The following is a 14,495-nucleotide window of genomic DNA, read 5'->3' on the forward strand; positions in this document are numbered from 1 at the left end:
AAAATAATTTTCTAAGTGTTGGTTCAAATATGAAATTCACCATGACATGAAAAGCAAATTTTGAAATATAAGAATGATGCAAAATTATGCTGTTAAAATAAAAAAAGATATAGAACATTAAAAGAAATCTGATAAAAGTTTCTGAGTTCATTATTAATAATTCTACGATTATAATTTAATGTAACGTGGATCTAGCTACATTTTAGCATTATGATGTTATAACAATTTGTTAAATAATTTAAAATAAATTACAATGAATTTTGTAATTAAAAAAAAAAATCATAAATGCTGTAAACAACAACAGACCTATATTTTTGAACAGTGCATAAGGAAAACACTGCCTTAGGAGCAGAGAGAAAGTGGTGAGGAGGCAGAGAGTGAGGAATGCAGAAAGCGAGAAAGCAGGTAGAGATAAAGAGAGCATGTGAAAAAGGGGAAGGAAAAAGTCAGTAAGATTGGGGGAATTGGGAGTAAAAAGATAAATATCTGGGAAGTGGAGAGAGGAAATGGGGTTATAGAGAGAGAGAGAATGGTGGAAGAGAGAATTAGCATAGCGATGGAAAGGGATTGAGGTTCAAAAGGGATTGCGGAAATAGAAATAGAGAGAGAGAGAGAGGCTGTGGAGTGTAGGGAGAAAGAGTAAAGGTATATAGAGAAGGGATGGTGTGTAGGAATTTGATGGTGGCAGAGAGAGGGAGAAGAGTTATTTGCTATGGAACATTCCTGAATCTAACCCTTGCATTGTCTAGTCTGAAGAGAGGGTATAGTGGGTAGAGGGAGAGTATGTGTGGGTAGAGAGAGAGAAAATAAAATGGCAAGGGGTAGAGGCGATGGTTTTAATGAACGGTCTTCAAAATTACATTTTGCACACAAGCTGCCTGGCCTGAGTCATAATACAACTTTTTAGTTTGCTGTGCCCTCCTTTTCCGAGGGCAGTTCAGAGCCAAACTCATTGTTTGGGTCTTGGCCACATATAGGACAGAACAATTTGGAATAGCAGCTTTTCTCAATGAACCAGTTAGGTTTTTGCAAAAGTCTGATCATTTCATGGTCAACACTGTTCATTAATTCTTTCTTAAATTTTTAATTCCAAATCATTTGTAATTAAAAATGAATTCCACTGCTGCCAGAGCAGGACTTAAATTCATGTCTGTGGATTGTTAGCCCCAGCTAGAAGTTTATCAGCCTGGTACTTACCCACTGTATCACCACCACTAGGACTCCAATGACAAAAAACTTTCTCCAAGGGAACAGAATCCAACAAACTCCATTATCATACGTATAAGCAAAGAACAGTAGATGTTCCTGCAGTAAAGATTCAGATTCTGCTTCTTAAGCTTGGTTTGGAAAGTGATGTTTTATTTCTTTTTACAAGATACAGATTCCATGGGGACAAATTGCATAAGACTCCAGCTGCAAGTATATTTGTACAACTATTGCAATTCTCCTTTCAGCGCACTCCCACGTCAAATGAGGGTAAACTTGGACAAACGCCTACGTAATATGCAGAATGTTGCAGAGACTCCTGCTCCAAGCTACAATTCACAGCATAGGGCAGACACAACTGAGAGGGAACCTGCGGAGCTTTCTGACCAAGGTTCACTGGACATAGACCAGGTATGACCATGAATAGATCATGCGATGCTTTGATACTGCAGTGAATATGGACCGTGTGAAGCCATGAGCGAGGGAGATCTGGCAGAGAATGTAATTCCTCAATACTGTAAATGGAGTACAATATAGGAAAATGTAAAATGTTCATTTTGGCCAAAATTATAAAACAAGCATTTAAATGGTGAGGGATTGCAGAGCTCAGAGACGCAGAAGGATCTGGGTGTCCTAGTGCCTAAAGTATGAAAGACTGCTATGCAGGTACGCAAGTAATTTGGAAAGCTGTCAGAATGTTATTGTCTATTGATGGGGAATGGAATGCAAAAGTATTTCTTCAGTTATACCGTGGATTGTTACCACTATATCTGGACACTGTCTTCCAGATATTAATGCATTGGAAGCAGTAAAGAGGAAGACTGAAACCTAGAAAGGTTAGGCATCCTTATGACAGTCTCGGCCTGTATGCGTTGATATTTAGATGAGTGAGAGAGGACTTGACCGGAGAACCTTTACAGGATGGATTTGGAGAGAATGTCCTGTGGAAGAATCTCAGACAACAGGTCTGAGACCTGTTTAGGTTTGTGAGGTGGTCCGATCCTCCCAATACTTGGTATTGACTCGGTGTGTTCATGATGCATGAACTTGTGATGTTAAATATCGTCCCAAACATTTATTCTCCACTTTGAATGGTCATGGATCAAAGGTTCCCAGTGGTAATGTTGGACTTCTTCAAGGAAGCTTTTGGCTTTTTTCTCTGTTTAGGAAGTTATGGTCTTGGATATACAGTGCATTCAGAAAGTATTCAGACCCCTTCATTTTTTCCACATTTTGCTACATTACAGACTTATTTTAAAATGGATTAAATTATTATTTTTTAATCATCACTCTACACACAACACCCTATAATAAAAAAGCGAAAACAGGTATTTAGACATTTTTGCAAAGTAATTAAAAATAAATAACTGAAATATCACACTTACATAAGTATTCAGACCCTTTACTCAGTACTTTGTTGAGGCACCTTTGGCAGTGATTACAGCCTCAAGATCAGTCTGAAGAAGGGTCTCGACCCGAAACGTCACCCATTCCTTCTCTCCCGAGATGCTGCCTGACCTGCTGAGTTACTCCAGCATTTTGTGAATAAATCGATTTGTACCAGCATCTGCAGTTATTTTCTTATACAGCCTCAAGTCTTCTTGGGTATGATGCTACAAGCTTGGCACACCTGTATTTGGGTCAATTCTCCCATTCTTCTCTGCAGATCCTCTGAAGCTCTGTCAGGTTGGATGGGGAGTGTCGATGCACAGCTGTTTTCAGGTCCCTCCAGAGATTTTCGATCGGGTTCAAGTCCAGGCTCTGGCTGGGCCACTCGAGGACATTCACAGACTTGTCATGAAGCCACTCCTGCGTTGGCTTGGCTGTGTGCTTAGGGTCATTGTCCTGTTGGAAGGTGAACCTCCGCCCCAGTCTGAGGTCCAGAATGCTTTGGAGCAGGATTTCATCAAGGGTCTCTCTGTACTTTGCTCCTTCCATCTTTCCCTCGATCCTGACTAGTCTCCCAGTTCCTGCCGCTGAAAAACATCCCCACAGCATGATGCTGCCACCACCATGCTTCACTGTAGGTATTGGTATTGGCCAGGTGATGAGCGGTGACGCTTGGCATTCAGGCCAAAGAGTTCAATCTTGGTTTCATCAGACCAGAGAATCTTGTTTCTCATGGTCTGAGAGTTCTTTAGGTGCCTTTTGGCAAACTCCAAGTGGGCTGTCATGTGCCTTTTACTGAGGAGTGGCTTCCGTCTGGCCACACTACCATAAAGGCCTGATTGGTGGAGTGCTGCAGATATAGTTGTCCTTCTGGAAAGTACTCCCATCTTCACAGAGGAACTCTGGAGCTCTGTCAGAGTGACCATCGGGTTCTTGGTCACCTCCCTGACCAAGGCCCTTCTCCCCCAATTGCTTAGTTTGGCCGGGCGGCCAACTGTATGAAGAGTCCTGGTAGTTCCAAAGTTCTTCCATTTAAGAATGACGGAGGCCACTGTGCTCTTCGGGACCTGCAATGGTGCAGAAACTGTTTTATACCCTTCCCCAGATCTGTGTCTCGACACAATCCTATCTCGGAGGTCTACGGACAATTCCTTCATCTTCATGGCTTGGTTTTTGCTTTGACATTCACTGTCAACTATGGGACCTTATATAGACAGGTGTGTGCCTTTGCAAATCATGTCCAATCAATTTAATTTACCACTGGTCGACTCCAATCAAGTTGTAGAAACATCTCAAGGATAATTAATGGAAGCAGGATGAACATAAGCTCAATTTTGAGTGTCATAGCAAAGGGTCTGAAAACATTGGTTTGCTTGTCTTTCTACTTAATTTGGAGGATTTTACAGAAACACTGTCGGTCAAATCTTTCCCATGTCTGGAGGTGCCTGCTGTAGTCCGGGCCTCAGAAATTTATGGGTGGTAGTGGGGGTAAGGAATATGAATCATTGCTTCCGGTAGGCTACGTGTTCTATGCCTGATAGCATTCTTAATATCATCTCGGCCTGCAGAATTTATGTGCGGCACAGTGGCGCAGCAGTTGAGCTGCTGCCTCACAGCGCCAGAGACCCAGGTTCGATCCTGACCTCGGGTGCCATCTATGCGGAGTTTGTACATTCTCCCTGTGGCTACATAGATTTTCCCGGGTGCTCGGGTCTCGTCCCTCATTCCAAAGACGTGCAGGTTTGTTTGTAGGTTAATTGGCTTCTGTAAATTGCCCCTAGTGCGGTAACAAAGAACTAGTGTATGGGTAATCAATGGTCGGCATGAACTCGGTGGGCCGAAGGGACTTGTTTCCACGCTATAGCTATAAACTAAACTACAATTGTTCTTTTAGTCTAATTTTTTTGGAAGTATGCAAAATAAGGTGGCTATATAGATGTTCCTGTACTGCTCCTGTTTTTAGACATTGTGGTATTACTTACCAACCCATCTATAGCTTCATAATTCAATTTTATGCTACCTTAATATGTATTTTTCAAATCCATGGACCTTGGTGGCATCAACAGTGGGTCGAGCAAGGGCAGAACACCCACCAGCCCTTCGAATAATCATCCAAAAAAGTGTGCAAAATGTAATGCATACACCAAAACCAGTAAATTTTAATTTCTGTACATTGCCCAAGTTTAACAGGCTGGCAAGCGTTATGTTCCTTGGCAGAGTAAACTTATTGTTAGTCCATGTTTTGTTTAATCACCATTTTAACAAAGTTTACTCTTCCCCAAAAAATTGCTTCTGCCCTGGGGTGAGCACTAATAAGATCCACTGTTTACGGGTCAAATCTATCTATTATTATATTACTAAAACTCTATGTTTGTTTGTTATTTGTTATGATGTGCGTATATATGTTATGATGTATATAAACATAGCATAAAAAGTAAGGACATTTGTGTTTGGTAGATTATTTATTTGTTGTAACAATGCTTCTTGGCAATAAATCTTATACCGTTGGAAAGCCTGTTTATTTCCCTTTTAAATGGTGCCACATTTGTAAGGAACATGCATTTGTGGGATGAGCAGCAGAGCTGAGTATGTGGGTTGCGCCCATGAAAAATCTGCCAAATCTTCTCTGCCAATGCCAAACAGCTTATTCTGCCATTGACTCTTGTTTGGTGTTGTTTGGTGGATTGGATGATTGAAGTCTGAAGAAACAAGACATATTGGCAATTTAACAATTTATTCATTTAATAAACAGGAGCCTCAGTAGCGTGTGGAAGAACCATACACAGCCACAACAGCCTGGCACCTCCTCCTCATGCTGGTCACCAGCCTGGTCACGCACTGTTGTGGGATGGCATCCCATTCTTCAACCAGCATTTGTCGCAAGTCAGCCAACGTGGTTGTGTTGGTCACTCTGGCACGAACAGCACGCCCAAGCTGATCCCACAAGTGTTCAATGGGGTTGAGGTCCGGACTGCTGGCAGGCCATTCCATCCTCTCCACTCCCAAATTCTGGAGGTAGTCTCTGAGAAACCCTGCTCTGTGGGGGCGAGCATTGTCATCTTGGAGGATAGAGTTCGGTCCCAGACTGTGGAGATATGGGATTGCCACTGGTTGCAGAATCTCATCTCGATATCTCTCTGCATTGAGATTGCCTCCAATGATGACAAGCCTCGTTTTTCCAGTGAGGGAGATGCCGCCCCACACCATCACACTGCCTCCACCAAAAGATGTTACTCTATCGTTGCAGTAATCAGCATAGCGTTCTCCGCGTCTTCTCCACACTTTGACCCTATGATCCAACTGCCGTAGGCAGAATCTGGACTCATCGCTGAACATAACGTTCCTCCACATGTTCAGGTTCCAGTGCACGTGTTGCCGACACCAGCGCAAACGGGCCTGACGGTGAAGGGCAGTCATGGCAGGCCTCCTGGCAGCCCTGTGAGACCGGAGATCGGCTGCGTGCAGTCTGTTCCGAATTGTCTGGGCAGAGAGCCCGTCGGCCATATCGTCCTGCAAACCTTGACTGCAAATCTGTAGAAGACAGCCTACGGTTCCTAAGTGCTGACAGGGTGAGGAAACGGTCTTCTTCGGGTGTCGTCTTCTTGGGACGCCCACTTCGCGGCCTGTCTCTGACATCCCCCGTTATATGGAACTTGGCCTTCACTTTGGAGATGGTACTAGGGCTCACTCCAAATAATGCTGCAACTTGGTTTTGCGGAACACCAGCTTGAAGTTGCCCTATCGCACGGGCCCTATCCAGATCAGTCAAACGTGGCATGCCGATTCTTGGAGCAGACACCTACTGACCACTGTAGCAGGGCCCATGCTCACAGATGCTGCCAATCAGGTGCCAATCAGGCACCTGATTGTCAGCACCTGGGGGTACCAGAAGCTCAAAACAAGAGTCAATAGTAACAGCAGAATAAGCTGTTTGGCATTGGCAGAGCAGATTTGGCAAATTTTTCATGGGCGCAACCCATATACTCAGCTCTGCTGCTCATCCCACAAATGCATGTTCCTTACAAATGTGGCACCATTTAAAAGGGAAATAAACAGGCTTTCCAACGGTATAAGATTTATTGCCAAGAAGCATTGTTACAACAAAGAAATAATCTACTAAACACAAATTTCCTTACTTTTTGTGCTATGTTTATATTTGTTATAAGCCGCAAATTTGTGCCCCCGTCACACGATATAGTGCCACAATTTTAGCACTACCTTATTCACCATTGTCCTGGTGGCTGTTAACAACAAGTTTCATTTAAATTGGTGTTATATTTTTAAAGTTAGAGACATTTTAAAGTTTAAAATTTTCCTTTTAAACCAATTTCATTACGATCTTCAGCGTGTGACGTTACAATGGGACCCGCACGAGTGCTAGCCAATGAGGGAGGGGGGCCAGGGAGTCGCGACCAATGAGGGGGGAGACTGACTTTAACAAATGCGCTCCCCCCCGGAGAACCAGCGGGAGGACCGCCACCCGTCCCAGCATGCCTCGTGCCTAACGTTCCTCCCGTGGTGCAGCGCGGGAGCCAGAGGCGGCGGCAGATGGTCTAACAAGATGGCCGTCGCCCGCCACCGGTCAGCGCTGCCTCTCCACTCTCCGCCGTTCCCCGCACCTCGCCGATGAACAATGCTGAACGCACGGACCAGGACCCGGGGGACCTTCCCCGCCCGCAACGGGTGCACACATCAGTAGGATTGATTGGTCCGAGCCTGCGAGCCCGCAGATCACCAACGGGTTTACATAGGATCTTTATTTCATTAAGATTCTTTTTTTTTTTTTTTGAAAGCAATTTTTTTTTAAAACGTGATTTTCACAGGTCACAATGGAAACCCTACGAGAACGGCTCCACTTGGTCTAGTGAACACTAAATATTTAATTTTTTCTGTGTCTTCCTTGATGTCAAACATGCTACGTGGCACTAATTTGCTCAATGCTTGTGTCATTTATCTTTATTCTGCAGGTACTCCAGGATATTAAAAAACATACAAAGATGCCAAATTTGACACCAATGTTCATTGTAAATTTGACACTCGACATTCCATCTAAATATATAATTCATCCCCGAGACAGCACAAAGGCCAAATGCCGAGCCAAAAATAAAATGTGTCGAACAACAAAACCCAGATCATCCGTGGACCAGCCAGAGATTTTTATTGATTTAGGAGAAATGAATTGCACTCTCCTGGACATCAGAGGTACAACTTCATTTCTGCAAAACTTAAGTACTGCTTTTAAGTTCAACCAATAGCTCGAATGCCAAAGGAGTGTGCACTGCAGTCACACAGTGGTTAGTTTAGTTTGGAGATACAGCATTGAAACAGGCCCTTCGGCTCACCGAGTCCATGCTGACCAGCGATCAACCATACACTGCTTCTGTCCTGCACACTAGGGACAATTTACAGAAGTTTATTAAGCTATGGTTTACAAGCATTTAGATGGACAAGGCTGATTCGGGATAGTCAGCACAGTTTTGAAAGTAGCAGATCATGACTCATGAATCTCATTGAGTTTTTTGAAGATGTAACCAAAAAGGTTGATGAGGGCAGAGCTGTACATGTTGTCTATATGGATTTCAGCAAGGTATTTGACAAGCTTCTGCATGGTAGGCTGTTCTGGAAGGTTAGATCGCATGGGATGGAGAGCAAGCCGACTGGATAGAAAATTGTATTGTAGATAGTGAAGAAGGTTATCAAAGGTTAATGCAGGATCTTGATCAGTTTGGCAAGTGGGCTGAGGAATGGTTAATGGAGTTTAATGCAGATAAATGCAAGGTATTGCATTTTGGGAAGTTTAACCAAGGCAGGACTTTCACAGTAAACTAGCCAATAATATAAAGGAGGATAGTAAAAGCTTTTTTAGGTATGTGAAGAGGAAAAAAAAGAGGCAAATGTGGGTCCCTTGAAGACAGAAGCAGGGGAATTTATTATGGGGAACAAGGAAATGGCAGAAGAGTTGAACCGGTACTTTGGATCTGTCTTCACTGAGGAGGATACAAACAATCTCCCAGATGTTCTAGTGGCCAGAGATCCTAGGGTGACAGAGGAACTGGAGGAAATCCACATTAGGCAGGAAAAAGTTTTGGGTAGACTAATGGGACTCAAGGCTGATAAATCCCCAGGGCCTGATGGTCTGCATCCCAGGGTGCTTAAGGAGGTGGCTCTAGAAATTGTGGACGCATTAGTAATTATTTTCCAATGTTCTATAGATTCCGGGTCAGGTCCTGTGGATTGGAGGGTAGCTAATGTTATCCCACTTTTCAAGAAAGGAGGGAGAGAGAAAACGGGAAATTATAGACCAGTTAGTCTGACATCAGTGGTGGGGAAGATGCTGGAGTCAATTATAAAAGACGAAATTGCGGAGCATTTGGATCGCAGTAACAGGATCGTTCCGAGTCAGCATGGATTTACGAAGGGGAAATCGTGCTTGACTAATCTACTGGAATTTTTTGAGGATGTAACTAGGAAAATTGACAAGAGAGAGCCGGTGGATGTGGTGTACCTCGACTTTCAGAAAGCCTTCGACAAGGTCCCACATAGGAGATTGGTGGGCAAAATTAGAGCACATGGTATTGGAGGTAGGGTACTGACATGGATAGAAAGTTGGTTGACAGACAGAAAGCAAAGAGTGGGGATAAATGGGTCCCTTTCAGAATGGCAGGCAGTGACTAGTGGGGTACCGCAAGGCTCGGTGTTGGGACCGCAGCTATTTACAATATACATCAATGACTTGGATAAAGGGATTAAAAGTACCATTAGCAAATTTGCCGATGATACAAAGCTAGGTGGCAGTGTGAACTGTGAGGAAGATGCTATGAGGTTGCAGGGTGACTTGGACAGGTTGTGTGAGTGGGCGGATGCATGGCAGATGCAGTTTAATGTGGATAAGTATGAGGTTATCCACTTTGGTGGTAAGAATAGGAAGGCAGATTATTATTTGAATGGTGTCAAGTTAGGAAAAGGGGACGTACAACGTGATCTGGGTGTCAGTGCATCAGTCACTGAAAGGAAGCATGCAGGTACAGCAGGCAGTGAAGAAAGCCAATGGAATGTTGGCATTCATAACAAGAGGAGTTGAGTATAGGAGCAAAGAGGTCCTTCTGCAGTTGTACAGGGCCCTAGTGAGACCGCACCTGGAGTACTGTGTAGTTTTGGTCTCCACATTTGAGGAAGGATATTCTTGCTATTGAGGGCGTGCAGCGTAGGTTTACTAGGTTAATTCCCGGAATGGCGGGACTGTCATATGTTGAAAGACTGGAGCGACTAGGTTTGTATACACTGGAATTTAGAAGGATGAGAGGGGATCTTATTGAAACGTATAAGATTATTAAGGGGTTGGACATGTTAGAGGCAGGAAACATGTTCCCAATGTTGGGGGAGTCCAGAACCAGGGGCCACAGTTTAAGAATAAGGGGTAGGCCATTTAGAACAGAGATGAGGAAAAACTTTTTTAGTCAGAGAGTTGTGAATCTGTGGAATTCTCTGCCTCAGAGGGCAGTGGAGGCCAATTCTCTGAATACATTCAAGAGAGAGCTAGATAGAGCTCTTAAGGATAGCGGAGTCAGGGGGTATGGGGGAGAAAGCAGGAACGGGGTACTGATTGAGAATGATCAGCCATGATCACATTGAATGGCGGTGCTGGCTCGAAGGGCCGAATGGCCTACTCCTGCACCTATTGTCTATTGTCTAAATGGCAGGGCTCTGGGGAGTGTTGCAGAGCAGAGGAATCTAGGAGTACAGGTACATTGTTCCTTGAAAGTGGCATCAGAGATAGATAAGTCGGTCATAAGGCTTCTGGCACATTGACCTTCATCAGTCAGGTTTCAGTATCGTAGTTGGAATGTTATGTTACTTACAACTGGTTGAACTGCAGTTGCTGTATTGCATTCTGTTTTGGTCACCCTGCTCTAGGAAAAATGTCTTTAAGCTGGAAATAGTGCACAGTAGATTTAAGAAGATGTTGCCTGGACTTGAGGGCCTGTAAAGTTGGACAGGCAAGGACTGTATTCCTTAGAGCATGGGAGGATGAGAGAAGATCTTATAGTGGTGTATAGATAATGAGAGGAATAGATAGGGTAGATACACAAAGGATTTTACCCAAAGTATGGAAATTAAGAGCCTGAGTACTATGGTATAACGTGTGAGGGGAAAGATATAATAGGAATTTTCAGAGAGGGTGGTGGGTATATGTAATCAGCTGTCAGAGGAGTTAGTTGAGGCATGAATTATAACCATATTTAAAAGGCATTTCATAGGGAACATAGATAGGAAAGGTTGAGAGGCACTCTATGACTATGGTATGACATCTTTGTAAGAGACAGGGTCAAAGGAGGTGTATTCCAGATAATTGTTGGGTTTGTTGTAGATGTCTCATTTGGAGGAGAGTTCTGTAGAGCAGGATGAGGCAGAAATAATGTGTCTGCTTTGCTCTGCCCCCATATTTTCTCTAAGGTATGCCCCCCAAGCCTCCCTCCTCCCCTCTGCACTCATCAGAGCCTGAGTTTGACCCCAGCTCTAGAGTTTTCACCATACCACCAGACCTTCCCCTTTCCAATGCAGAATGATCAGTCCTCAGCATTGGTCTTACCTTTGTAACCCTGAGACCACACCACAGCGAGTTCTGAACCTGTCGTGATGTTGAGCTCTTTTTCACCTCGGGCCTTTGTCTCCAGCAAGGAGTCCTTGCTTCCCAGTGACGACCCCTTCTCCTGTCTCCATCACTTCTCCTCCTTGTGGACTCCTTGTTCTGACCATCGAACCTTCTCTGGACCTTTTATTTCCAATTGCTGTCACAACATCAACTGCCCAAACTTCCTCACTTCCCTCTCTCACTCCAATCTTACCCCTTCTGAACCACAGCCCTCAGCTTATTCAGTAACAACCCAAATATTGTTATCAGACCCGCTAACTGGTAGGTGCCATTGTAGTCTGGCAGGATGACCTCTACTATGCCGAGGCCAGGCTCCAGCACTCAGCCACCTCACTATAACTACCCCTTGACCATGATCCCACATGTAAACACCAGGCCATCATCTCCCAGTCCATTACCAATCTCGTCACCTCTGGCGATCTCCCCTCCGCAGCCTCCAACCTTGGCGTCGTACTGCCCAATTCTATCTTCTTACCAAAATACACAAACCGGACCACCCGCACAGACCCATTGTTTCTGCCTGCACCTGCCCCACAGAACTCACCTCCAAATACCTTGATGTGTAGGAGAATAACTGCAGATGCTGGTACAAATCAAAGGTATTTATTCACAAAATCCTGGAGTAACTCAGCAGGTCAGGCAGCATCTCAGGAGAGAAGGAATGGGTGACATTTCGGGTCGAGACCCTTCTTCAGACTTCTGAAGAAGAGTCTTGACCCGAAACGTCACCCATTCCTTCTCTCCTGAGATGCTGCCTGACCTGCTGCGTTACTTCAGCATTTTGTGAATAAATACCTCCAAATACCTTGATTCCATCTTAGCCACTTGTCTAGTCCCTTCTGACCTACATCCAAGACAACACACATGTCCTTCAACTCTTCAATAATTTTCAATTCTGAGGCCCTCATTTTTACCATGGATGTCCAGTCCTTTTACACTTCCATTCCTCACCAGGATGGTCTCAAGGCCCTCAGGTTCTTCCCTGCACAGAGACCCAATAGATTTCCCTCAACTAATACTCTCCTTTGCCTGATGGAACTTGTTTTCACCCTCAACTTACCTTTTGACTCCTCTCATTTTCTTCAAGTTAAATAGGCCCCCAATTTACAGTTGCACCATCCTCCAATGTTTTCTCCGCTACATCTACAACTGCATTGGGGCTGCCACCTGCACCCATCTAGAACTTATTGATTTCATTAACTTTACCACTAACTTCCACCGTGCCATCACAGACTATCACTGACACTTCCTCCCCCCGCCTTTCTTGATCTCTCTATCTCCATTACAAGACAGACCATCAACTGACGTCTACTACAAACTCACCGTCTCTCACAGTTATCTGGACCGAGCCTCCTCTCATCCTACCTCTTGGAAAGACACCTTCCACTTCTCTCAATTTCTCCGTCTCCACCATATCTGCTGCCAAGATGAGGCTTTCCATTCTAGGACATCTGCCATGTCCTCTTTCACTAGTAAACGCGGTTTCTCCACATGAGGTTGTAGTTCTTTCGCTCACCCGCGTCTGCTCTGTATCTCATAGTTTTGTTCTCAATCCCTCTCCCACAAGACAGAACAGAGATAGAGTTCTCCTGGTCCTTACCATTCAACCCACCAGCCTCTGCATCCTACACATCATTCTCAGACATTTCCGCCACCTTCAATGTGATCCCATGACCTCTGTCTCACCTCTTCCCTCACATCCATCCAAGGACTCCAGCAGTTCTTCCAGGTGAGGGAGGTTCACAAGCATCTCCTCTAACCTCAACTACTTCACTCGGTGCTCCCAATGTGGGCTCCTTGCCACCAGCGAGACCAATCATAGACTAATTGACCATTCTGCCGAACACTTGCGCTCAGTCCGCCAAGGCCTGCTGGATCTCCTGGTTGCTAACCATTTTAACTACACTTTCCATTACCTCTAAAGGCCAATTTCAGCCGATGGTCATTTAAATGAGGTAAAAACATAAAACTGACCAGGAGTACCATAGGTGAAGAGGACTTCTGAAATATTCGTTGATTTTTCCATGTGTGTGTGAATTTTTCAATGAATTGATTTGATCATTACTTGGAGCATATGGAAGTATGTGCATTGCTACGGATGTGTGTGTTGATATGTGCACATGTGGTTAAGTGTATTAGTCTGGCAGGGTGTCTAACAGACTGTGAGAGTTTTTTTTGGTGGTGGGGTGCACATGCTTTGTTTTAAATGTGTGCGCTTTGGTGTTGAGGTATATCTGTGTGTGCTTGAGGGTCGGAGGATTGGATCGTGTATGTTTGTGTGAGAGGGTTTATGATGATGTGATTATTTTAACCATTGACTGACTGCACTCAAAGAAGAAGCTTAAAATCTATTAATAGATTATTTAATAAGGAGCCGTGTGACTTACAATCGATGCAAATCTTTGTCCTTGGAATATATTTATTTTTACAGAAAGTGAAATTAACATTGAGGAAGAGATGGATGATGGGTAAGAAAACAATTCCTTCATAAAGCACCTTTAATCTAAAAAATGTGTAGCTCTATTCAACTGGAGTTCCCAAGTTGGAGGGTTTTGTGGGTCATGATAATGCTATTTAGAGGGGATTTAAGTATTGGGGTGTCCAAAGGAGTGTACCAGGGGTTGGGAGGTCAGGGGTTATTAATGAGATAGGTCAGCGAGAGATGAGCAGTGATGGTGCCATATGATTGAGGGGTGTCTGTTACTCATCCAACCTTTTCCTTACGCTTTCAATGTCCCTTTTATGCCACATGCTTCAGTTTTGCTAATATGTCATGTGGCTTGTTATCAAAAGCCTTCTGAAGATGCATGTGCAATGCATCGACTACTTTGCTCTCATTAACTTTATCTGTTACCTCATCAAAGAGTTCTACCATGTTTGTGAAACATAATTCATAGTGATAGACTTATGAGTCATCCAGAGGAAACAGGCTCTTTGGACCAACTCATCCATCCCGATCACGATGCCATCTACACCTGTCCTATTTACTTGTGTTAACCCATGTCTTTGTTATCTGTTTCTGTCCAAGTATCTCTTAAATGTTGTTATAATACCTGCCTTAACCACTTCCTTTGGCAACTCATTCCATATACCTCAATCCCTTTTAAAATCTTTTCTTTCTCACCTTAAACCTATGCCCTCAAGTTGTTGATTCCTCAACCCTGGGGGAAAAGGCTTTATATATTAACCGTAACAATGCCTGTAATCATTTTATGCACCTCTCCATGACCACCTCTCAATCTCCTAC

The 14,495-nt window shown here is 44.0% G+C and overlaps 1 protein-coding gene across 1 annotated transcript in view; it reads left to right on the top strand.

Annotated features, from left to right (window-relative positions):
* LOC144593835 (dynein axonemal heavy chain 6-like) overlaps positions 1-14,495 on the top strand; it is a 317,525-nt gene that overhangs the window by 74,379 nt on the left and 228,651 nt on the right. Inside the window, exon 13 of the mRNA XM_078399952.1 lies at positions 1,455-1,617. Coding sequence (XP_078256078.1) covers positions 1,455-1,617 — 163 coding nt within the window. The remainder of the gene's footprint in view (positions 1-1,454; positions 1,618-14,495) is intronic.

Source organism: Rhinoraja longicauda, chromosome 5 (genome assembly GCF_053455715.1).
Source record: "Rhinoraja longicauda isolate Sanriku21f chromosome 5, sRhiLon1.1, whole genome shotgun sequence".
NCBI lineage: Eukaryota > Metazoa > Chordata > Chondrichthyes > Rajiformes > Arhynchobatidae > Rhinoraja > Rhinoraja longicauda.